Source organism: Lasiosphaeria miniovina (genome assembly GCF_030549165.1).
Source record: "Lasiosphaeria miniovina strain SMH2392-1A chromosome Unknown B0T26scaffold_1, whole genome shotgun sequence".
Classification (NCBI taxonomy): Eukaryota; Fungi; Ascomycota; class Sordariomycetes; order Sordariales; family Lasiosphaeriaceae; genus Lasiosphaeria; species Lasiosphaeria miniovina.
In genome coordinates, this window is record NW_026848220.1 from 7,254,986 (window position 1) to 7,279,256 (window position 24,271).

The 24,271-nt window shown below is 55.8% G+C and overlaps 6 protein-coding genes across 6 annotated transcripts; 1 reads left to right on the plus strand and 5 right to left on the minus strand.

The window, feature by feature from the left end:
- Positions 1-596: 596 nt before the first annotated feature.
- On the plus strand, positions 597-2,500 carry B0T26DRAFT_737536 (ammonium transporter AmtB-like domain-containing protein; the record flags this gene model as incomplete). Its single annotated transcript, XM_060443458.1, has 5 exons — positions 597-725; positions 776-966; positions 1,012-1,759; positions 1,807-1,970; positions 2,134-2,500. The coding sequence occupies 5 exons, from the start codon at positions 597-599 to the stop codon at positions 2,498-2,500; spliced, it is 1,599 nt and encodes a 532-aa protein (XP_060303955.1).
- A 1,115-nt stretch (positions 2,501-3,615) lies between these two features.
- B0T26DRAFT_746903 (uncharacterized protein) lies at positions 3,616-6,059 on the minus strand (the record flags this gene model as incomplete). Its single annotated transcript, XM_060444760.1, has 5 exons — positions 3,616-3,777; positions 3,848-4,152; positions 5,110-5,469; positions 5,564-5,886; positions 5,971-6,059. The coding sequence occupies 5 exons, from the start codon at positions 6,057-6,059 to the stop codon at positions 3,616-3,618; spliced, it is 1,239 nt and encodes a 412-aa protein (XP_060303956.1).
- Positions 6,060-7,109: 1,050 nt separating this feature from the next.
- B0T26DRAFT_690770 (uncharacterized protein) lies at positions 7,110-10,463 on the minus strand. Its single transcript, XM_060441093.1, is given in 5 exon segments — positions 7,110-9,862; positions 9,876-9,887; positions 9,901-9,905; positions 9,926-9,930; positions 9,944-10,463. The coding sequence occupies 5 exon segments, from the start codon at positions 10,362-10,364 to the stop codon at positions 7,495-7,497; spliced, it is 2,811 nt and encodes a 936-aa protein (XP_060303957.1). The 5' UTR covers positions 10,365-10,463; the 3' UTR covers positions 7,110-7,494.
- A 538-nt stretch (positions 10,464-11,001) lies between these two features.
- On the minus strand, positions 11,002-12,436 carry B0T26DRAFT_95639 (uncharacterized protein). Its single transcript, XM_060448163.1, has 4 exons — positions 12,272-12,436; positions 11,911-12,195; positions 11,783-11,856; positions 11,002-11,722 (listed from the first exon to the last, which is right to left on the minus strand). The coding sequence occupies exons 2-4, from the start codon at positions 12,161-12,163 to the stop codon at positions 11,156-11,158; spliced, it is 894 nt and encodes a 297-aa protein (XP_060303958.1). The 5' UTR covers positions 12,164-12,195; positions 12,272-12,436; the 3' UTR covers positions 11,002-11,155.
- Positions 12,242-14,862, minus strand: B0T26DRAFT_762965 (uncharacterized protein; the record flags this gene model as incomplete). The annotated part of the gene is made up of 5 exons (XM_060446418.1): positions 12,242-12,679; positions 12,771-13,567; positions 13,635-14,232; positions 14,293-14,609; positions 14,676-14,862. 5 exons carry the CDS (start codon positions 14,860-14,862, stop codon positions 12,635-12,637), a joined length of 1,944 nt encoding a protein of 647 aa, XP_060303959.1. The 3' UTR covers positions 12,242-12,634.
- A 264-nt stretch (positions 14,863-15,126) lies between these two features.
- Positions 15,127-16,189, minus strand: B0T26DRAFT_798761 (uncharacterized protein; the record flags this gene model as incomplete). The annotated part of the gene is made up of 4 exons (XM_060446955.1): positions 15,127-15,389; positions 15,545-15,778; positions 15,883-15,961; positions 15,992-16,189. The coding sequence occupies 4 exons, from the start codon at positions 16,187-16,189 to the stop codon at positions 15,247-15,249; spliced, it is 654 nt and encodes a 217-aa protein (XP_060303960.1). The 3' UTR covers positions 15,127-15,246.
- Between the last annotated feature and the right edge of the window lie 8,082 nt (positions 16,190-24,271).

Genomic DNA, 24,271 nt, shown 5'->3' on the forward strand with positions numbered 1-24,271 from the left:
GTAAGAGTCACTGGCAGACGGCCCGGGCGCGTGACGTTGGAGGGAGGAGCATCCTACGATCAGTGCAAACCACGCTCCACGTGGACTGAGCCGCAGAGGCGACCAAGCTCGGCACGGGGGTCTGGCGGGAGCGATAAGCCAGGATTCTGTGAGTGGCCGACGCCCAGCCGCTGCCGACGCCACCGAGCGCCCAGACCGCGGCCGCAATCCAATTGGATCGGGCGCTTGGGTGCGTGATATTGCCTGCGCCAGTGCGCCTCAGCTTTGAATTACATCTGCCCCCTTTTGGACTGGTGCCCAGCCCCCAAGCGGCCACCACCACGCAGCCTCGTTCAGCGACAACACGTGGACCGGAGTCGTCCACGATCACCGCGAAACCGCGGTGCAAAGCGCGTCGACAAACCCTGACAAACCCTGGGCATCCCCGCAAATGGAAGTCATCGTCGTCGAGCAGCCGACGGCAACGGCGTCGCCCGCCGCCGTGCTCTACGCCGACGTCCTGAAGCATCCCGAGCGTTACTACCAGGTGAGCACTAAGACCCGGCTACCGGACGTGACTCTGACGCGCGTAGGGAGCCGACATCCTCTGGGTCCTCATGTCATCGGCACTCGTGTTTGTCATGATTCCATCGCTCTCGCTCATCTACTCGGGCCTCGGGAACCGGTCCTTTGCCCTCACCCTGTTCCGCCTCCCCATGGTGACGGCCGCGTTCGTTGGGCTCCAGGTGCGCCGTCTGTCATGTTTATGTCTGAGACGTCATATTGACTGCATTAGTGGGCCCTCTGGGGCTATGCCGTCACGTTTACGGACGCAGCCCTGCCGTCCAACTGGTGGGGTGGCGAGAGCCGAGCCGCCGGCCTGAAAGACGTGCTCGGCCGGCCCGTCGGCACCGGTGACGGTCCAGGCGGCCCCTTGATACCCGAACTGGTGTACGCGCTGTACGAGGGCATGTTTGCGTCGTTTACGTAGGTCCACGCGTGCCCCATTCGCTGCCGTGCTGACCGCTGTAGGGCCGCGCTGGTGTGCGGCGGCACCATGCACCGGGCCCGGCCGCGGCGCTTCATCGTCTTCATCACCCTCTGGTCGCTCCTCGTCTACGACCCAGTCGCCCGGTGGTCCTGGAGCAGCAAGGGCTGGTCCAAGCAGGTGCTCGGCACCCTCGACTTTGCTGGCGGGACGCCCGTGCACGTCGTCAGCGGCACCACGGTTGCCGCCTTTGCCGTCTTCTGCTCCATCGAGGCGCGGGGCAGTCTGTACGTCTTTTCCGTCGACGCCGTGAAGCGGGTCGGCCGCCGAATCAAGCACTTTTGGCACGGTGTGTGGACCGTGTTGCGCACTGCCGTCCTGCTGTGCACCTGCGGGCGTGTGGACATGCCCAAGGCGCCCACCCCCCGGCCCCCGGCGAGCAACCAAAAGAGCTTTCCCTATAACGTCAACTACGTCGTGCTCGGCACCGCTCTGCTGTGGTTCGGCTGGGCCGGTTTCAACGGCGGCTCGGCGCTGGCCGCCAACCTGCGGGCCGTGTCGGCCTGGGCGTCGACACACGTCGCCGCTTGCGCCGGCGGCGTCACCGGCATGCTCTGGGTGTGGCTGATGAAGCAGTTCCCCGATGCCGAGGTGGCCGAGGGGGCCGAGCCGCCCGACGAGGCCGAGCGCAGCCGCGCCCAGGCCAGCCAGGCCTTTGACCGCCTCTCGGTCTGCTTCTTCTGCGACGGTGCCATCTCGGGGCTGGTGGCCATAACGCCCGCCGCTGGCTATGTTAGTGCCCCCGAGCCTGTCGGCCTGGACCCTGTCTGACCTTATAGGTTCCCGTCTGGAGCGCGGCTGTCTTCGGCATCGTGGGCGCCCTGTTCGTCAACATCCTCAAGAAGGAAACCGAGCTGTTTCTCCGCCACGACCCGTTGCAGGTGTTTGCCGTCCACGCCGGAGGCGGCGCTATCGGCATGGCGCTCACCGGGCTCCTAGCCGAGTGAGTGCCCCGCTGCCTTCAACTACCTGCCCCGCTGACTGCTGCAGCCCCGTCACCATCGGCCTCGACGGCCACTCGACCATGCCCCACCCCGAGTACCACAGGCGCCAGCGTTTTGGGTAAGTCCCGCAGCCTCCGCATCCAGCCGCGCTGACCTTGCTAGTGTCCAGTTGGCCGACGTGTTTGCCGGCATGGGCTACACCTTCTTCATGACGCTCGGCATCCTCTACCTCATGAAGCTCGTCGTGTACCTCTGCGGTGCGTCGCCCTGGAGCCACACGGCCGTCTACGACGACGAGAACCGCCTCGAAGACGAGTTCCAGGCCACTATCCAGCAGCAGTGGGGCGGCGACCTGGACGCAGAAGGCCGCCCGCTCATACGGCTCGTCCCCCCGCCCGAGCCTGGGCAGCCACATCTCGAAGGCCCGCCGCAGCCTAATCTCGAAATGGACGCTCTGATGCCGCAGGGACTCCCGCTGAGCCCGCCACGCAGCGCGACTCCGGGGAGCCAGGTGGCGCCACACGTGTGATGGTGTGTTGTTTGACGCCGTTTAGCATGCACCTCAAGGCCATTTAGATACCTAGATATTTATCGATATATTGGGAGTTGCCGACCTGTTCACCAAGTGCGAGCAACTTCGGGGATTAGATGCAAGCGAATCGACTTTACCGCACCATTGGCGGGCGACGAGATAGCACGGTAGCGAGTGAATTAGTTCAACAGCTGCTCTCATTGAATCGGAGTGGGCCGCACACCTTTTTGCACTCTTCCATTTCAACTCAATCAGCCCTCGACCAGCCGACCACTGCCTCAGCGCAGCGCCTCTTCTCGCATTATCTGACTTGCCAGCGTCACGCAGAGTTGCACCTATCGGGTGCCACCCAGTCGGCGAGGGCCCACATTATTGGCACCGTCACGGCCGACGACACGAGACGAGGGGATTCTGACGTGTCCGCAGCCAGCAGCGTGAGCTTGGCATAGTAGCACTGTGGAGGCGGTAATGTGGGCACCACTATCTGGGAACGGCTTTCCCAATTATATAGGCTGTTGAAAGAACGTCGTGTCCAACTCAACGAATCGGCGCGTACGAATTTCAACAGGAACACCAAGCTGATTACTAAGGGCATTGTCTAGCATAGAGAGACCATTCGTTGTTTCACCATGTATTGTTGTCCCGCATAGGATTACTCAGGTGCCCCTGAATCATGTGCCATGCTAGCGGCTCTTACCTCCTATGGCTCGCCTTGTATAGTTAGTAGGACGGAACTTCCGCTCCTTAAATACTAGTGTATTTACGGTTAGCGTCGATATCTATCTTCCGCGGCTATAGGTAAGGTTTATATGATAGACAGGATTGTCGTATAGGTAAGGTTTGTTATAGCCAAGGTTTGTATAGGCAACGTTTGTTATAGGTAAGGTTTATCGTGATGCTTACCTAGTACGTCTAGTAAGAACTTATACGGTAGTCACCAACCGGGGAGTGCAGTATGTAGGCGAAGGCCGTATGCTATTATGGGTCTCTGTGTGCAAAGAATCCACCCTTTCCGCCTCCGTATTCCTCTCTCGTCAAGCACACACTTCTACCAGACCCCTCAGTCGCCAATCACCTCATCGTGGAATGTGCGGCCAAGCCGGTCCTGTCCCTCAAATCTCCATGCACATCTCCATATTGTGACCGACAGTTCCGCAATAGCTGCAGACGATATTTCCCAAAGGGCCAGCAGGAAGGTTGGCGGCGAGGCCCAACGGGACCACAGGCTCGGGGGCAGCGCCGGGGGCGTCGACAGCGGGGGCTACACCCTTTTTCTGGGGCACTCTTGGTAGTCTGCCTCTGGATTTCCTCTGAAAGAATTCTCGAGCCTCGGCCGACTCTTACTCCAACGATGTCAGAGAGCCGCTTGGGGGCCTCCTGAGGAACGTCCTGCTGCGCCGAAACGGCGAGTGAGGGACCGGCGGGGTTGGACCCGACGGCAAGCGCGTTTCTGGGCACACGGATGAGGTTCAGCTCAGCTGCACGGGAGCGGAGCACGAGCGAATTAGACCACTGGCGGTTATCGCTCCGCTCGGTGCGGCCATTGCCGCGGGAAAGGGCGCGCTCGCCATCCTCGTCGCCGCTAACGTGGCGCGGACGATTGCTGGTGTGGAGGGGGTCGAGGAGGCGGGGCGCGGTTGCTGCCAGAGCTATTGGATCTATCTGTCAGACTGCAACAGCACTTCTAGGATTGTGTGCACCAGAGTGAATTCCTCTTATTCTCTTCCTCCAGTCTTTCTACAAAAGACTCTCTCTCTTATACTTCCTTATGTGGCAATTACATGACGAAACCCAGTGGCGAAGATTACGCATCATAGATTCCAGAACCTTCTAGGCCATTCCATCTGACACTATCCGCCATTTTTGTGCCTGGCGATATAGAAAGGAACGCTGGAAAAGAGGTAAAATTCACGAATTTTGATGCAGAGCTGTTGCAAAAGAGACCTAGTGTTGTTGGGCAAGTTGGAGTAGGACAAGCCGCAAAGAGCGATAGCAAACAGATAAGAATGTAGGGCAATTCAGCTTCGGACGAAGACGGAGACAACGAAAATTGCTCCCTGACCCCTCCTACAAAGCAACTCGCCTGTCCCTACTCTAAACCTGCCGTCCTGCTTGTCAGTACGGACCCGAATAAACGCTTTGTCGACATCACGAAGGTGCGGTCTGCAGGTGCGGCATGTAGGTATGCTTAGCTACCGAATTTATCTCCGTACGGCGTCGCGTCTTGGGCTGGACGGGAGACGTAAGATAGCTAGTTAAGTCGGTCGTGAGTGCTACAATTATGCCGTGCGCGTCGTTGAGAGTGCAGCCTACATAGCGGGATGCTTGGTACGGACGACGAGAAACTCGAGAGGCTTGTCGTGCAAGACCCGCGTCACTACAGTGTCGAATGCGAAGACGGTCTCGTACCGAACCAAGGTACGAACTTGGAGTCGCTGAATATCAATCGGCAAGTAATGCACACGAAGGATCATTATTATACAATTCTACCGCAGATTATGTGTATGCTATGCTCTTGATACTTCTGGAATAACTTCAAAAACCCGCTCGTTGTGATTATGGTGGGCAACGCAAGGGCGTAGCCATCCACTGGGTCGTATAAGCACCAGCGGAAGAGAAACACAGCCACACGTCTGAATCCTCCTCGCTTGGGTCAGACGAGACGCGCTCGAGGAGCGCTTCGAGCGTCAGAGCAGCAGCCTGCTGTTCCTCAGCCATAGATATCTCCGACAAGCGACTACGTCGACTGAGATCCCGCTGGACAATGCCCAAGCTATCGGAATACGCAATGAGGAGGTGCAGCTGAATAGCGTCAATCTCGTCGGCTGACAAAGGGTCCGGCCGAGTCTCTCGGACGAATTTCCGACCGTGCATCTCTTCCAGCGTTAGCAGAGCGTTCCAAAAGGTCAGGCATGTCGAATGATTCAGGAGCAGGGCACCGTTTGCGTGGCGGAATGTATGGGCCCCTATGTCCGCGAAATTGTTGGAGAGCACGCGCGCGCGCTCCCACAGCCCAAGGCTAACCCGGAGATCACTCTAGTGCGCCAGGACTCTCAATACGCCCCAGAAGTCTCTCTGGATGCTGTCTAAGAGGGCCGCATCGTCGGGCCGCATCGTCGGATTCCTCTAGCAGTTCTTCCGATGCCGTGTTGGCGGCGACGCTGAAGGCGGCAATCGCAGCTAGTTTTATCAAAAGACAAGCCGCAGTGTGAGTCAAACCGTGATCAGTCAGGGCAGCGGCGGCCAGACATGCCGCGTTGAGCTTGCAACCGAGGGTGTCGTGTGCGAGGGCGGCGGCACGTCCCTTGTTGGTTACGACAGTCTTGCCGCCCTCATCTGCCACAAGCTCCATAACCTCGAGGCGCCGCAGCATCTCTCTAACCCTAAAGACGCTAGAAGCTTCTCTCTAGTTGAACGGCATATCGGTAAGTCGCCGGCCGTCAAACTCTCGAGGCGCGGAAAATAACGTGGCTAGGAAGTCGAGCAGCTTGTAGATATTGGCCTTGGCTAGTTCAAACCCGATGGTGGCGACGAGGGGCACGCTTGCCACACGCATGGGGGTTGCTGATGTAGAGGAGCCGACCCGAGTTGCCGTCTGAGAGGAACGACCGCGCGCGATCGGTGGCTTTTGCGAGAAGTGTTTCTTGTTCAACACGTGTGGTGGTGCTCTTTTCGATGATGAAATACCGCGAGTTCAGCCCGTGGGTCCGGCTACGATCAAGTTCTAGATATGGTGAATGTGTTCGTTTGAGACTGGAACTGTTTCTTTCGATGTGGGCGACGTAGGTAGCTTCTGTGGTAACGAACTTGCACCCTGAAAGCCCCACCACCGGATTATCCTCAGGGTTAGGGTGTGCCCCGCACCTAGAATCGGACTTCATAGCTGGTGGCCTTCGGCCTGTAGTTTTAGAGAAGACAACCCATTCCACACCGTTCTTTTTAACCCTCAGGCCCTTGCACACCCTTGCACGCCGACCACCAATGGAGACCTGGGTGGGTGGGGGATGCTGACTAGGCCCGATGGACTGTAGCGCGTGAACCCTGAAACTCTCGACCTTGCTAGTTACTGCGCCCTGCAGTCCAGGGTCCTCTCCACCTTTGTTCGCGCCGACTCCCGGGCTCCCTGTTCATCGCATCGCAGAGCCTGCGAGGCACTCGGGTCGTACTAATTCGATCCCGCACTGACAAGCTTCAGAATATATTAACATCAGATTTAACATCAGATGCTAAACATGTACTTTGTGTGCCCTTCGGAGCTTTACCCGCGCCTCATCACTTCTGGCTTACGCATGCATTGGATGTACAGCCCTTTCCGACTTCCGGGCTCGGGCGCCCGGGCGCTGACTTCTGGGCGCTGACTCTGGCCCGGCTGCTGATGACAGAAAGAGTCACGATCAGCACCTTGGCAATTTTGAGCCTCACAGCGACAGCAAGGAGCAATGTGTCACAGTTTAGGCAAATAACTCCGAGTGGTAGTGTCGGAATGCACTCTAGGTCAACGAGTCAACATCCCAAAACGCGAAAATTGAGCTCCAGTGTTTTGAAGAGGGCCAGGAACACGGTTCGAGACTTTGAGTGCTGTGAGGTTCTTGGCGCGAGAGCGACAAAATGACTCAGGTCTTTCCATTGTCTTCTCAAACGCACCGTGCTACCAATCCCTGAATGTTTGTCAGCGCGGGGGCTTTCAAAGATCCGGAAGGCCTCGGCCCTTACGGCTCGGCCTACTATGTAAACGTTTTATCGAAAGGTGTCCGGTTATCCAGGCAGAGCTCGATGGAGCGACAATCCTCGAGGCTTGGGCCAGTCACCCTCTCACTGGTCTCATGGAAAACTTGGGGAAATATGGCACCGCGGCCCTCCAGGAATCGCATAAGGCCACATACTCAGATTAGGGCTGCCGGGTTCTCTTTTAGACCTTGACGAGAATACTAGACAGATCTTCAATGGTCTAATTACTGTCTCAACAGACTAGCTCGTAAACAATCAGTTGTTCACCGAAGCCGCTTCAACACTTCCTTCACCCTCTCGTCAATGTCTGCCAGACATTTCCCAGAATACTCGAGCAAATTGCCTCTCGTCTTGGCCGCGTGGATCTCCAGCGCGTCTCCCCGGTTTAGTAACTTCCTGTAGAACTGCAAGAGCTCAATCTTGGTCCGCGCGTCTAGACCCGCCGTGAAGCCGTACTCTCGCGCCGCCGCCTCGATCTCAGGGAAGCCGCCCAGAGGGGTATTGTCATCCAGGGCGAGCATATGCCGCAGCCGCCACACCGACGGCCGCGGCCTGTCAGCCGGGAAAGACAGAAAGTGTCGCAGGTGTGCGCCGCCGCCGAGGCCATACCTGTCAAAGAGCCTTGGCAGGCTGCGCACCTCCCACGCGCGCCAGAAGTCGGAGAACGGGCATGGCTGCTGGCTGGGCATCTTGCGGTCGGGCGCGATCCCGAGACTCCGGTTGTAGTCTTCAAAGTACTTGTTGCCACCCACCAGCCGGTTGTACAGCGACCCCAGCCCACCCTCGTCGTACTCGTCGGCGCACGTCGCAAAGCCAAAGTCGTACCACATGTCGAGCTCCTCCCAGCCGGGGTTCGGCCGCGACGTCTCGAGCGCCATGGCGAAGAAGACAAAGCAGTACCGCTTCGCCGGCGGCTCGAGGTCGCGGAAGTCTTTTTCTCTGTCGGCCGGGTCGAGGTACGGCTTCGCCAGCTCGATGGCGCGAAGCAGCGGGTTATCTTTCCCGGCAGTGTCGACGGGCGGGACGGACGGGTCGAGCAGGTGCTTGTTGCGCGCGAACCACGGGTAGTAGGACCCGCGGCGGCGCTCGGGGATCTTGAGATAGAACTCGTCGATCTTGTCGGCGAGGACGCCCTGGACCCGCCACTCGTGGACTTCGTGTGCATGCACGTCGTCGGACAGCGCCACCATGCCCCGGTACATGCCCAGCAGGTGCGACTCCTCGTGCCACGTGCGGCACCGCGAGAAGCCAAAGTCGTCGCGCGTTTGAGGGTCGGAGGGCATCTCGTCGGCGATGGCGTCGCGGCAGAGGATGTCGGCTGTCGTCAGGGATCGGGCCGAGCACTTGGCGAGGTGGTACGTGGACATCTTTTCCTGGCAATTGGCGGTGCAGAACCAGCCGCGGTTGCAGAAGGAGCAGCGGCGAGTGGTTTCGGTTTCGCAGATTTCGCATTCTCCAGCCGTCGAATCGTGATTTGGGTCTAGGACTGCACTTTCGTCTTGGCGGCCGAAGTCAGAGTCTAGCGGTTCCTCTATGATATGGTCGAGATGGCTCTCTGTGTCGTCAGTGGCTGCGCTTCGCGTCATGGCAGCTTCACGCTGGGATTCGAGGTGCCGGGAGACGAGGTCCATCAAGTGCTGGTCGCCAAACCGCCGGACTGTCGATGCGACTGAGGAGCCGCCAACAGTGGATTCAGCGACGTGGGCCAGATGGTCTTTCTTCTTGTTCAGGATGAGATTCCGCATGGCCTTTTCGGTAGAGCCGACAGCGGCAGCCAGCTGTGCAGACTCAGAGTCCGAAATGACGGACACTTCGGGCACAGACCAGAGGTGGTAAAGCTTGCCATGGGACCCCGGGGTCGTGAACGATCCGTAGCCATGGACGAATTTGGAGCACAGGAAGCAGCCGCGCTTGCTGCACCCAATGTAGCGCAACACAGCACCGCCGACGTGGCTGTGCTGGGCGAGGCCCAGGACGAGCTGGACTTCAGCGTGCACCTCGGAGACTGACGACTTGAGCTTGTCGAACTTCTGCAGCAGCCTCCCCTTAGTCCACGCGTCCTTGCCCTTCGCGTTCCCGGATCCGATGACATTTTCCACAGACTGGTCGTCGAGTCTGAGATTCAGAGAGGCGAATGTCTCAACAGCTGACCACTTGTTGTTGGGAGCTTTACTCTGTGGCTTATTGGGCGGAATCGTAACTGGGACTATGCGGAGGCCATCAAAGTTGGAGAGCCTTTCTGTGGCGTTGATCAATGTGTTGAAGCAAGACTGTAATCGGCCCAGAAAACCGAGTGCATTCCTGATCGATCTGATTCCCGACTTGTCTTTTGTTATCTGCTTAAACTCGCTCTCGGGGAAGAGGTAGCATATATGGTACGCGAGGAGTATTACTCCTTCGAGCCCAGCCTTTGTCGACAGCCGGGGTGTGTTGTTCAGAGTGTCGTAGAGTTCCCTGAGCTTAGATGGAAGAGGAGAGGTCTGGACTTGAGGGCTCGTGGCTTGCGATGTTGGAGGGTCAGCGGTGAGGCCATCGAGGTTGCACTTCTTCAAAGCGAGCTTGGCCTGGACAATGTAGTCCATGAGCCGCGGTTTGTACCAGTCTACGAGAGAAGCCCATAGTTTTTCGGCTTCATCAGAAGCGCCGGGATCTATGGCATATCGCAAATCAGCTTGGCTTGTCATTCCAAACGAGAGAATTCCTCTGACTACCCTGTAAGACCTATTCTTGAGATTTCCCTCAAGCCAGATGACAGCCTCTCCAACATCCGGACGCTCGGATCGTCGGGCTTGAAGCCGCTATTCCTCGCAACAAGAACATCGACGCGATCGGGCCACTCGACCATCAAGGCCGCCGAGACATGGTGGCCGCCTTTGGAATTCGCCACGAGCTCAGACAGTCTGTCCAGGAAAGCCCTCTTCAGCCTGCTGTTGTCCACGTGCGACAGGTTGTGCACTCTGAGAGATTCGGTACCGTCGCTCGGGTCTGTGAGCTCGATGTCATCGTCAGGCCGCTCGGAGAAGTCGGACGATTCCTCGACCTGGCCGCCATTTCGCAGTCGCAGGAGCTTTGTGTACGCTTCAAACCTAGACTTGTTGAGTCCGCTCTGGCCCCAGCTGAATGAGGTGCTCATGGCGCCAAGGAGATGGTGGTGTCGCTGCGTTGCTCAATGGGAATTGGAAAGAAAGCTTCAAAGAAACGCAAAAGAGCTGCAGCACTTGATAAATGTTCAGGGGCTCGCACACAGGTTAAATTTTCCCCGCTTTCTCGGTTGCACAAGGCAGCCGTCCTTAGAGGGCCATTCTGACCAATGAATCTTGTCTGATTGGAGATGCCCCTCTCATGCTCACGCAATGAGGCCTTCAGTGCCTATCTCGGCCCCTCGGAGGTTGGTTGATGCCGAGAGCAGAATGAGAACGTCACGTCCAAGAATTCCTGTGAAAAGATCGAAAGGCTAAAGGCTGTTTTATTTAACAGTCTAGGTAGACTTCCTCTTACTTATTTACACATGAAAACTCGTCACGCCACAATCGACTCTCAGATCAAAGAGCGGTATGCATGTCAAGGAAGAGCACCACGGTACGGTAGGATAGAGGGGAGAGTATTAACAACATGAAGTAAGTTGCTACATGAGATGCCAGCTCCGAACCTAGTCCGCTCAGCGGAACCTATCATGTCCCAGGTCCACCAGGATCAACTCCGACTATATATCTTCGCGACCAGTACGCAAGTATACTGGCACCCAGAGCATAGGGCCGGCCTTCAAATATAATTACATAAAACCCTGCCACTGCCGCTAAGGAGGTAAGCAACAACAGACATATAATCAGCGGTGCATGACCAGCACGCACACTTTCCCCCCGCCATCGCCATCTCCATCACCAATCCGCCAACCCACAGCCAACAGCCTACTCGTGAAAACCCTCACTTCCTGGTCAGAGCCGGCAGCGTCTGCTTGTTGACGTCGCGCGGCTGCAGCACGTTGCCGTGGCCGTTAGCGTGGCCGTTGGCGGCAGTGGCGGTAGTTTCGCTCTTGTCGGCGGGCCCGGCGTACGGCTTCTTCCGGTGGGCGCGCCGCGACTCGGTGCGCTCGGCCTGCTTGTGCAGCACGGGGTTGCCGGAGCGCGTGAACACGGCGTCCTTGCGCTTGACGCGGGTTCGGGAGACTTTGGTGATGACTGGGTTGGATGGGTGGGTAGGATAATTATAGATGTTAAAAGTTAGGTAAAAGAAGGGGTAATTATTGGGTGTTGGAAACTTACCTTCCTTCTCGTTGTCGTCGTCGTAGCGGTACAGTGACACGATGCGGCCAAAGTACGGCATGGTACCGGCCGCCTGGCCCGGCCGCGCGCAGTCGAGAAGCGATCGGTTGTGCTGCAGGGTGCGGTCAGCTCCCATTTTGGAGTGGCAGACGCTGTTGTTGATGTTGGCCACGTTTGCCGTGACGACGCGGTGGGCGTGGAGGGGCCCCCATTGGGGTTTGGAATAAACCTGCAGCTCCTGTCAGTCTCGAAGCCATGCAGATGCAGGGGATTATGAACGATTAATCACCTCGACATCTCCGTCCGCAGTAGGGGTTGCCAAAAGCTTCGCCGGCGAGGGAATCAAGTATCCCATGTTGGCATCTGTCACCGGTCAGGCCTCAGTACCCAACCTCCGGACAGTCGACAACAACTTACAACGCTGGTCGATATCTTCCCAAGTCTGAAAGTTGAACACTTCGTCGGTGACACCCACTGCGTGCGCCAGGCAGTTGTATGCAGTCAAGGTGGCGTTGGCCGGCGGTGGAACAATGGTGTATAGGAGGTTGATGGCACTGCCAGCTGCCACGTGAGTTGCGATGGTGCTGAATCTCGCCGCGAGCCACGCCTGCAGCTCCGTCCTAGCCGGAGCCTGCAGTTGTGCTATATTCTGTGGTGCCGGGTTTGCCATGATGCCCGGTGGATGGAGACTAAGTGAGGGTTCTAGAGAAATATGCTAAACCTTAGCCTCGCCGACACTCAGATTCGCTTCTGCTTCCGAAGGCAAAATTATCCTAACTTCAAATCTGTAATTTGAGGATGCCCGTCGTGACGACAGGTGGGAATGGCGGCCTCAAATTTAGAGTCTAGCTTGTACAGTCATTGTCGGAGGTTCGACCCAGTCGTTCCTTTATATCTGATTTATGCTCCGAAGGTTTCCATCATTCTGCTGACGGTTGATGGAAAGTAGCCGTGGCGGAACATCTCTACGTACTGGGTAAGTACCTATGGTGAATTCTTCACCTGAACTCTGCAACGGCTTGCCTTCCACAGGCTCAATTTGATAGACCTTAGGCTGGGCTTCAACTATGGTGACATGCAGCTGCAGCTTGAGGAGGGGAGTTAACAGTAGCCACGGTTCGGTTCCACATGATGTGCCCAGCTAATGTCCCGGTTTCGACCACTCCTCGATAATGATATCTGCAGCCTAGAGAAGAAAAGGATTCCATTGTTAACATAGCAACGAACAACTTTTTTCATGTATTTCTGGCTTTTGCTTGAGGAGGAGATATCTTTACCTTTTCACCAACCGCATATGCCGTCGCGCTCAAATGGCTACCAATCAGCAACGGCGCGATGCTCATGTCCGCGACCCGGAGCCCTCCAGGTGTCCCGTGCACTTTGAGATCCGGTCCCACCACGCCCCCCTTAGCCCTGGTTAGCATGGGTGCCGTGCAGCATGGGTGCTGGAAAGACAGGATCATAGTCTGCCGTATGTAGGCGCGCAGGGCATCGTCGGTTGCTGCCACCGCGGGGCCGGGCGCCAGCTCGACGGCACCATAGCGACGCATGGTCGGTGTGTCGAGCAGTTTTCGAAGAAACCGCAGGTGCGCCAGGTGTAAGTCCAAATCGAGCGGGTTTGACAGCATGCGGTAGTCGAGGATCGGCTGCGCCAGGTGGTCGCCCGGATCTAGCCGCACTGTGCCGCGGCTGAGCGGATGCAAATGGAAAGCCAACGCCGAGCCGCCCGACTCGGCCCACGGCGTCTCGAGGCTCGGAGCCTCCGCGTTTGCGAACAGATTCGCCAGCGTCTGGAGTTGATCCTTATAACCGGCCACGACAGACGGATCCGTGTCCGGCGGGAGATAGCTCGCTGCTGTGTTTCCTACCGTGGCGAGTCGGCGGATCTTGGCGACGAGATCCCGATAGGTCGCTGGGGCAACATGCGGAAGCGAGACGTAGATGGCCGAGTTGCCCATGCTGAGTGTGTACGGGCCCCGGGCTGGGACTTGGTTGAAACCCGTCGTGGCATCAGCTTTGAAGGTAGGATCGAGCATGTCGTGAGGAAGCGGTGAGAAGTTGCCGGGCTTGGTATCTGCATTTCAGTTAGTTGATTCGAAGATAAAGGCGGTGGCTTGGGAGGATCCAAAGTCGTGGCGTACAGTTCCAAAAGACGCCCGGCCCTGAATGGTCCTGGAGGTTGGAGCCAACACCGGGCAGATCGATAAGCGTGGGAACCCCTGCCGCGCGAAGATATGATGCCGGCCCAATTCCGCTACGCAGCAGGACCGTTGGTGTGTGGAAAGCGCCGGCCGAGATGATGACCTCGGCCTTTGCCGTTACGTTGAACTGCTGGCCTGCGTCACTCACTGATCGGACTACGACCAAAGGTGGGCCAGACTTGGCCTTGAGGCCCTTGGGATACACCACTCTGACCACCTGGTGCTTCACGAGGAGGTCGTAGTTTGACCTCGGCTGTACAGCAGCATAGTGGCCGAGCCCCGAATGCGAGCGTCGGGCCGTTATGGGATCTTCCGAAGTAGGCACCCAGCAGATCCCTTCTTTGTCGCCCCCGGCACACTCTCTACGGGGCTCCAATCCCATTTCTTCCCAAGTCTCACGAAGAACCGGCTGGTCTCCCCACTGGAAAGGTGGGTAACTCGAGAAGATGGGTGTTGTACCGCCATACGCACCCGAGACATCCCATGTGTATCCGTACTTCTGGGCAATTGCAGGAGGAGGCTCAGTGAATGTGACACTCTGTACGGAAAAATGTCAGCGGCTACTGCATGATATCTTATTTCCCCTTGATCCACGTACCTTTTTGAAATAGGCTATCATCCCGTTCCAGTTCCACTTGATCTTACTCGGCCGAAGCTCGGGTCCGCCAACCTCGGTCCAGGCATCATAGTCAAACCGTGATCCGCGGTCGAAAAACATGCCATTGGCGGCGCTGCTGCCGCCCACGGTCTTTCCGATGGCAATAAAGGCCGTGTGGTTGTCCACCTCCGGGTTAGGTAGTGAGTTGAAGCTCCATCTGCTCACAGCGTTGGGGTCTGACTGAGTCCAGAGTGTGGGCGGGTCAAAGACTCCGGGCGCATACTCGATAGCGCCATATTCGACGACCAAAACACTTTCTACCGGGTCGCTATGTTAGTTGCCCTATGATACTCAAACAGCTTCGGGTGAGAGTGTCATCACACTTTTGGGAAAGGCTTTTGAGAGGCGGTCGGCAACGGTAAGGCCGCTCGTGCCTCCGCCAACAATGATGAAGTCGTAGTCGGGGCGGAGCTCAGAGACTTGGCGTTTGAGAGAAGCATGGTACGGCAGAGCACTTGTTCCGGCGACTGAAAGCGACACGGCAATAGCTCGCAGTAACGCCATTCTCATTATTGCCGTTTTCCCGATTTTCTCCGAATCTTCAGGTTTTCAAGTCGGCCGCAAGCAGAGTGCCATCACCATCTTAAAAGATAAAGGCGCGAGAGCACATTTAATGCCTACAGTTTTCGCAATCGAAAAGCTTTGGCGTAAGCTGAGAATGCCTGTTCTCCCGACGTGGCAGCAACTAGCCCATTCTTCTGCTTCCCGCATCTAGGTCTAGACCTAGTTCTCTTGACCGCAAATCCCACAATCCGTGATGGAGGGTGTATGGTACGGTTCCGCCCCACATGGGCTACACAGCGGGCGAGGGATTGGCCCTATTTTGGATATCACATTTGTGGGTGCTTGGTATGTGCATATGCACGTGGCCATGTTCGCTCACTTATTAATTACCTACTGAGCGCCCTGCTCAGGGTGCTCAGTCAAGGGAAGGGGAACTGAGCTACTGAGCGCCTCCTGATTGGCTGCTCTTGGCGCAGAAGATGGGTCCAACCCCACTCCCTGCCGGCCAACCACACGAGAGCCCGTGGCGCATCCTGCACAGAAGAGCCAGGATCGTAACACCACCCTGAGGGGCACGCCAAGGCAGCGAGCGTTGTATTAGCCAATCACCACGTACACAGTAATATGTTAACACAGGCACTTGCCCAACGATAAATACCCAATGGACTATTCCAACTGCTAGCACTACCTAGGAACTGGTTAGGTTTGTAGGCAGCGGGGAGGGTTGCCTCGGGGGCAGACCTAACGTCGAGTTTGGCGAGGCTGGCCGCCAGCGGGTCGAGGGCGGGCTCGGGGCCTGGGGCCGTGGTTTCAAGCCGGGCCTGGGCCGTCTCGGCAGCCTTGGTTGTTGCCCATATTGACTTCGCGAGCTCGCTACCCACGGGCGCCGTGGGGGCAGGGGCTCGAGCGAGACCCGCTTGGTCTGCTGGGCGGGGGGCAGTGGCAGTCTTGGGGGCAGGCTTAGGGTGAGGGGCGGCGGAGCACTTGCTTCTTTTGCGGCCTGGGTCGAGAGAAACGCCCTCCAACCTCGGCTGTAGGGGGCGACGAATCTGTCCGGCACGGCCGCGAAGGGCTGCGGGAAGGCACGGCTGGGAAGGTAGTGTCCCTAAACACGCCTGTTTACCGTCCAATTGACGTAGTTAGCACTGAGGTCGCCCTTGAAGCGACCTCCACCGTACAGCACCGTGTAGACCTCGTGCTGGCAATTTTTGACTGCCGCCTCGGCGGCCGCGGGGTCCGCCATCTGTGGGTGGGCCTCTGCGACGGCGGCAAAGATCGCATCGCGGCGATTTTTCATCGCCTTTTTGAGCGCCTCGGTCTCCTCGGGCGCCATCTCGTGTTGCTGTTTTATTGTTGCTGTTGTCGTTCTTGTCGTTGTTGCTGTTGCTCTGCTGGAGACGGCGCTTGATCGAGAATAGAATTGAGAATTTTAGCGAAAGCGGTAACGGATTAAGACAAGGCATTTCGTCTTGTGCGGAGTACCGCACAGACCAAGTCCTTCAACGTCTAAAGTGTTGGAATAGCGACACTTTGGGCTATGCAACAAAGGGTGGAGAGGGTCAGGTGCGCAGGCACGTGATGGAGGAACGTGCTGCGCGGGCGCCGCCCCGCACCTGCTTCATTAGGCCCCCACAGCTGGAACTGTTGGAATAGCGATGTTGGTGACCGTACTCTGCGCTGGAAGGCAGGCGGTGCGATGCACGTGCTAGCGCACGTGCTTGCAAGCACGTGCGCCGCACGGCCCTCGCACGGCCATGTACAAAGCCAAGAACCCCCACCATAGATTTCTAGAACAGAACATGAATCAGAACAACTTTACACCCCCCCCCCCCCGGTAGTACTACCACTTTTTGACCCGTTGGAACACCTACGTGGTTGGAATACCACGAACACTGATCAGTGAGTGGTAACACTCACAGATAAGCTACGTGAAGAGACGAGATCGTACTATCGGCGCGATCGCACTGAACTTTCGAGGGAAGTGCGACCCGCGTGCGAGAATCTCTCGTGCTATCGCCTAGACGACTGTTTCCTACGAACTTTCGAGGGAGTAAGGAGGCTTCATCTAGAAGAATTAAGGAACCAATCGTACTAAACGCGAATGTTTACGACCGCTGGAAATCGGGAAGGCGATCGTAAGCATCACGGCTTGGTACAAGAGGAACCCGAATTGCGCGCCACAGTGCATTAACCCCGCTATAACCCCACTCAATGCCAAAAACCCCGGTCGTACGGCAGCGACCAATCACCAACACACTTATCGACAGTCATCGATAACTTGAAGACGATGGCGTTAGATAGTGAGGAGGAATCCTACGAGGAGATCTGGGAGAATAGCGGCATCCCCGCGACGGTTTGGAAGAGCAATGTTGACTTCAACCTGTGGGATTCTGAAACGCCACCAAACCTCACGAACCCATTTCGGGAGAAGGAGGCAACAACGTACTTCGCACAGAGTATGATGGAGTTTATCTGGTTCAATATGAGCCTAGATGGAATCCGCGCAGCTTTCCGCGAAGACTTCAAAGGCTGGACAGTCGCACAATTCAACGAAGTCAATCGTACGTTCAAGAAGCGAATGCTCACCATCTTGGAGCAGAAGAACGTACAAGTCCCGGAAGGGACGACCTCAGAGAAGTTCGCCAGTCTCGTGGCGACCGCACAGCCAATAGAGATGCCGCACAATACCTATCAACCATCTCCGACACCCACCCTACAGCTCAAGACAGGAGGAACACCACTCCTAACGAACCCACCGGGTACGACGACTTCTCCATCTCCCAATTCGTACCAGAACCCGAACCCGCTATGCGGAACCCCCTATATCCAGTACCAGAACATCCCACCGACGCGGATCATATATAACGGCCCAGTCGATAGCAGGAAAGTGTCGGCGTTTGTGAAGGCATGGAAGCCCGCACGGAACTATACAGGACGTCCGTATGACATCTTGTACGATAAGGTCAAGCACTTCGTTAGTATGTGCTGGAGGCACGAGATCTTGGAGGATATGTATCACGCAGTATTCCCCGAGATCCTATCTGACCGTGCGGAGACGTACTATATGAACCATATTGGGCCTGATGAGAGGTGGGACGAGATCTATCAACTGCTGGACTCGTACTTTAATACTACGGTGAACCACGCCGAGTATTACTCGGACTGGACTACCCTCAGCTTCGCACGATTGCGTAGGGAGAGCCCAGAGGCACCAGCGAAGGAGATGCTCGAGAAGATGCTCGATAAGCTCCAGCTCGTGCAGCGTGCCCTAGGCGAGGGATACCAGGGCGAGATCGCACTGCATACCGCAGTCACGCGAGCCTGCACAGGAGTCGCAGAGTTTGAACCAGCACTACTGGGCCAGAGGACATCGTGCGAGTCACTATTTGACAAGCTGAGAACAGCCCTGAAGATTGCAGAGGACCGCAAGGTTTCGCGACAATTCCATACCGAGACGTACGACCAGAACTTTGTCGACCGGCGATATCGTTCCAATCGCACAAACGACAAGCCACAATTTCCCAAGCGTCAATTTCAACGACGCGATCCTTCATATCGCCCTCGTGCGAGATTCGGGAATACAAGAGACAAGAAGTGCTTCATCTGCAAGAAAGAAGGCTGTTGGTCAACCAACCACTCAAGGGAGGAACGAGAGAAGTCTCGAAGGCAATACCTCCAGGCGTGCGAAACATTGGAGAGCCAAAAGGACTTTGAACAATTCCTGGCAGGTTTTGAAGGTACGCCACCAGAGGAGGAGGAGAGTGACGATGAGGAGTCCGGATATGAGGGCGAGGAGGAAGACCAAGGACAAGCCGCACAATTCCTCCAAGAGAAAGCATATATTCATCGCACATTCGGCGAGAATATCTACCAAGAATGCGAGGAGAAACCGGCGGAACAGTTCGTACTAGAGAATCAGTATACGACAATGTACCAGGGCGAGCTCTGGGATACTGGAGCCGCACAAGTATCTACCGTCGGAAAGTGCCAAGTCGAGGCATATCTGAGAGAGAACCCTTGTGCGAAGATCTCTTGGACACCAGGAACCGCCGAAATCCGATTCGGAGGCGGAAAAGTCAACACCTCTATAGGTACGATGCTTATGGAGAACGCTATCGGGAAGGTCACGTACCACATCTTGAATACGGCGACGCCATTTTTGCTTAGTCTGCGCGACGCGGATAGACTTAAAGCATACTTCAACAACGTTGAGGACGTCATCGTACGAGAGGATGGAACCACTATCCCCGTTATCCGAAAATGGGGACATCCTTTCTTCAATACGAGTCGTGCGGAAGCAGGAGTCTACCTGACTGAGCCAGAACTGAGGAGACTCCACCGGCGTTTTGGACATCCTCGTACCGAGAGACTTCACAAGCTCTTGAAGAAAGCCGGGCACGAGGATGTAAAAGAGGAGATCCTCCAAGAAATCCAGAAAGTCTGCCATCACTGCCAGACGCACGACCCAGCTCCACAGCGATTCAAGTTCACGATCAAGGACGAGTGCGAATTCAACTATGAGGTCGTCATCGATATCGTACAGCTCAATGGAAGGAAGGCGCTACACGTTATCGATGTGGCGACATCATTTCAGGCAGTAACGTTCCTACGATCAATGTCAGCGAACGATGCATGGGACGCACTATGTCGCTGTTGGATCTTTGTATACCAAGGGCCCCCAGATGTGATATCGCACGACCCAGGAACGAACTTCGCATCTGAGGAGTTCAGGAACAACGCCAAGATTATGGGAGTCTCGTGCAAAGAGATGCCGATTGAGGCACACTGGGCTATCGGTAAGGTAGAGAGAGCACACCGCCCATTAGAACGGGCGTACGATATCCTCCACCAGGAGTTGAGTCATCGCACAGACGACGAGACGATCCTCCAGATGGCAGTTAAGGCTCTTAACGATACGGCTGGCCCAGACGGGCTCGTACCAACACTCTTGGTATTTGGAGCGTACCCCAGGATCAATCACGACTCGCCACCGTCACCCGAGATTAGAGAGAGAGCGCGAGCAGTGCAGAAAGCAATGAAGATGTTGCGCGAGATCCGCGCACAAGTTAGCGTTAATCGTGCGCTCAATACTCGGAACGGACCAACGACAAATGGAGTCCTCGCACTACCCTTGAGGAGCGAGGTGCTTGTCTGGCGAGAAGGGAAGGACAAGAGGTGGGAAGGACCATACCCCATTATCGCCAAGGACTACGCCAATGTTACCGTCGAAATGCAGAGCGGCCCAAAGACGTTCAGAATAACCCAGGTCAAGCCGTACTATCAAGATAAAGATAGGGAAGAGCAGGGACAAGGAGAAATCATCTCGCACGAGAAAGACCAGGTATTGAAAGAACCTGTTCCCATCGTGCAAAAGAGGGGACGGGGACGACCAAGAAAGAACCCAATCCCAGCTCAAGGCACGACTCTTGTTACTCAGAAGGAAGTCGACGCACTTGCACTGGCTATCCAACTCCGCGAAGAAGGAAAGATCACTATACCCGGGCTACCATTTGAGGAATCGGACGCCCAGGAGATTGATGGACTGCTGGTCTCGCACGTTATTGAGGTCATCCGCTTTAATGAAAAGAAGCATGGCAAGCTAAGACTCTGGAAGACCCGACTCGTGCGAGAGATAAAGGGAAAGGATTCTATCCCCTATGAGAAGTCCAGGTTGATCGTGCAAGGCCATAGCGACGAGGATAAAAAGGAGATCTTGACCCAGGCTCCGACGATCCAGAGAATGAGCCAGAGACTGATCCTCGCACTAGGCCCATCGCTAGAAGAGCGAATTGGTGCAAAGACTGAACTGAGAGATATTACGCAAGCCTATACCCAATCGACAGATCCTCTTCATCGCACAATCATCGCACAGCTCCCGAAGGAACTCAAGGACAAGTATCCGAAAGGTACGGTCCTATGGATCAAGAAGCCCCTATATGGACTCGCAGAGGCCGGAGTCCATTGGTTCAAGACGTACAACAAGCACCATATCGAGGCATTGGAGATGCAAACTTCAACGTACGACCCTTGTCTGTTAGTTACCAAAAACGGACAAGAGACCTTCGGAATCACAGGCATGCAGACAGACGATACCCTCACACTAGCCACCCCCCAGTTTTCGGAAAAAGAGGAGGTCAAGCTCAAAGAAGCAGGACTGATGGCGAAGCCAAAGAAGTTCCTGACGCACGACTCTCCTATCGAGTTCAACGGATGTCGCCTCCAACTCCAGGGAAAAGACATCTTAATCGCACAGAAAGGGCAGGCCAAGCAACTCAACCTAATCGACCAGGAAAAAGAAGATGCACCCCAACAATATGTATCTCAACGTGCGAGAGGTGCATATATCGCAAGCATTTGCCAGCCAGAGGCAGCGTACGACCTATCTATCGCAGCTCAGGTGAAGGAACCAGAGAAGAGAGACCACGATAGCCTGAACAAGAGGATCCAGTGGCAGATCGATAACCCGGAGCGAGGACTTCGCTATCAACCACTGGATCTTGATCGTGCGAAGCTATTCATCTTTACTGATGGATCTTTCGCGAATAACAAGGACATGTCATCACAGCTCGGATTTCTAATCGTACTAGGAACGGAGGACGACCGTACGGATAAGTCATTCCAGCTCTGCGGCAATATCGTACACTGGTCCTCAACCAAGTGCAAGAGGATTACTAGGAGCGTGCTGGCAAGCGAGCTCTACGGCATGGTGAACGGATTCGATAGCGGAATTGCTATTAGTACGACACTCACCAAGATTACAAACGTCCTCGGGATCGCACGAATCCCAGTGGTAATCTGTACAGACTCGAGGTCACTGTACGATTGCCTAGTGAAGCTGGGAACTACAAGTGAGAAGAGACTAATGATAGACGTTATGTCCCTCCGCGAAGCGTATGAACGCCGGGAGATCTCAGAAATCCGTTGGATTGATGGACAAGACAACCCAGCCGATGCACTCACTAAGAAGAACCCCAACCAAGCATTGACAAAGCTGGTAGACGACGGAAAGGTCATCGTACGAATCGAGGCGTTCGTCGATAGACTGGACAAGACGAACTGAGGAGGAGCGGAAAGGCTCATATGTATTATCACCGCACGATCACTCCATTCATATCCCTAGGAAACCCATTTCATTAAAACTCAACGCACTATCCCCCCCCCCAGAAAAAAAAAAAAAAAAAACACCTCAACCCCAAGAAGCTACTCCTCAAGCAGAAAAGGGTTCAGACGCGAGCCCGAACTAGAGGGAGGAAGAACACGCTGGCTAGGACTAGCGCGAGGAGAACCACCGGCTGAACTACCGCCCGAATCCCAGGCGGACATTGAGCCCTCGTTGGAATGAGAGCAGCGAGATCCGTGCGACTGCCAGACGCACTCGGCACTGGCGCCGCCCTGGAATGAGGGGATGCGTACGCAATGCCGGAACTTGGGAGACGCGTTTGGATTGCCGCACTTCTCCGGGCACGGGCGCACGCGTGTACCGCGCGATTGAACAAGGAGCGCACGAAAGTACGACTCCCGGCGGATGATGCGGGCGAAGAGAAAATGGACCGACGCACGATCGGCAGCCAGGACGCGGATCTCAACGTCAACCGAGGGCATGGCGACGACGCGGCGCTCATCGTCCTAAGGTTAATCAGCCACTCGTACGACAAAAAGAAAGACTCTCGAGGGTATTCACATTGATACAGAGGCTCGCAAGAAGACGGCGGTTATCCTCAGAACCGGTCGGAATAAGCAGGAAGAGATCGCCAGTACTGTTCGTACGAGAGCTGATAGTACCAAGAGGGGTAGGCGGCAGGCCGCCGCCGCCAGCCACGAGAGACATTGTGCCTGTATGTGCGTGTGAAGAGCGTACGAAGAAGGGAAGAAGGAGGACGAGAAGGCCAGCTTTATGCCTAGACTGGGTGCCTCGAAAGCGCACTCTTCGGACCCTCCGCTCCTTCCGCACGATCCCCGGTCCCGGGCATGTCGTCGTACGAGACCCCGGATCGGCACTAGCAGGCAAACAAGTTATCAGACAAAACGTACGAGGAGGTCGGGACTCATTGCACGATACTAGCAAACAGCATATTCAGACGAGATAGTACGATCTGTCCATCCAACCACGTGGGAAGTCACAGCGAAGGCAGGATAGGGAGAGGGATCGTACGGTCACAAAAGGAGAGTTGCCAGTGTTGGAATAGCGATGTTGGTGACCGTACTCTGCGCTGGAAGGCAGGCGGTGCGATGCACGTGCTAGCGCACGTGCTTGCAAGCACGTGCGCCGCACGGCCCTCGCACGGCCATGTACAAAGCCAAGAACCCCCACCATAGATTTCTAGAACAGAACATGAATCAGAACAACTTTACACCCCCCCCCCCCCCGGTAGTACTACCACTTTTTGACCCGTTGGAACACCTACGTGGTTGGAATACCACGAACAGGAACCATAAGTAGCACAGAACATGAATTATTCATCACCCCCCCTAAGGTTGCATCGCGACATAACGCCTAGGCACAATCGTGGCTAGAGCGCCACGAACACAAAGGTTGATATACGGTGACATGATGGCAACTCAAGGAATTAATCGATAATCCATACAGCTAAGCAAGGAATAAGACGTGATATCTAAGCCCATTAACGTGTGTGATAAGCGAGATGAACAGACAAGCGAGTTGAACACTTTTGACGCGACGCGCCTCCTCTCTACAAAACACCAAATTCCTCAACAAACTCAAATGTCTCTTCCTTCATACGAAGCTAGGGTGAATTTGGCCCTCAGGGCTATTCAAAACGACCCAAAACTCAGTATTCGAGCTGCAGCAACAACATATCAAGTCACGGTAAATACTATACGCAACCGACGCGACGGCAAACCTGCACGACGTGATACTCCAGCCAATTCGCGTAAGCTTACGGATTTGGAAGAGAAAACGATTGTTCAGTACATCATTGAGCTATGTGCGCGCGCATTTCATCCCCGGCTTTCGTACGTAGAAGATATGGCCAATCGATTGCTACGCGAACGCGACGCGCCCTCTGTCGGTACACGCTGGGCTCACAACTTCGTCAAGCGCCAGCCAGAACTTCGGACGCGTTTTACGCGTAAATACGACTACCAGAGGGCCAAATGCGAAGATCCAAAAGTTATTCGCGAGTGGTTTGCGCTTGTGCACAACACGAAGGCCAAGTACGGTATCCTTGACGAAGATTTGTACAATTTCGACGAGACCGGCTTTATGATGGGCATTATCATCCCCGCTATGGTAGTTACTACCTCTGATGGCCGTGGTAGGGCTAAGCAAGCCCAGCCTGGTAATCGAGAGTGGGCTACAGTCATCCAAGGAGTGAATGCTCTAGCCTGGACTATCCCACCATTCATTATCTTAGCTGGGCAATATCACCTTGCTAACTGGTATCAAGAGTGCAAC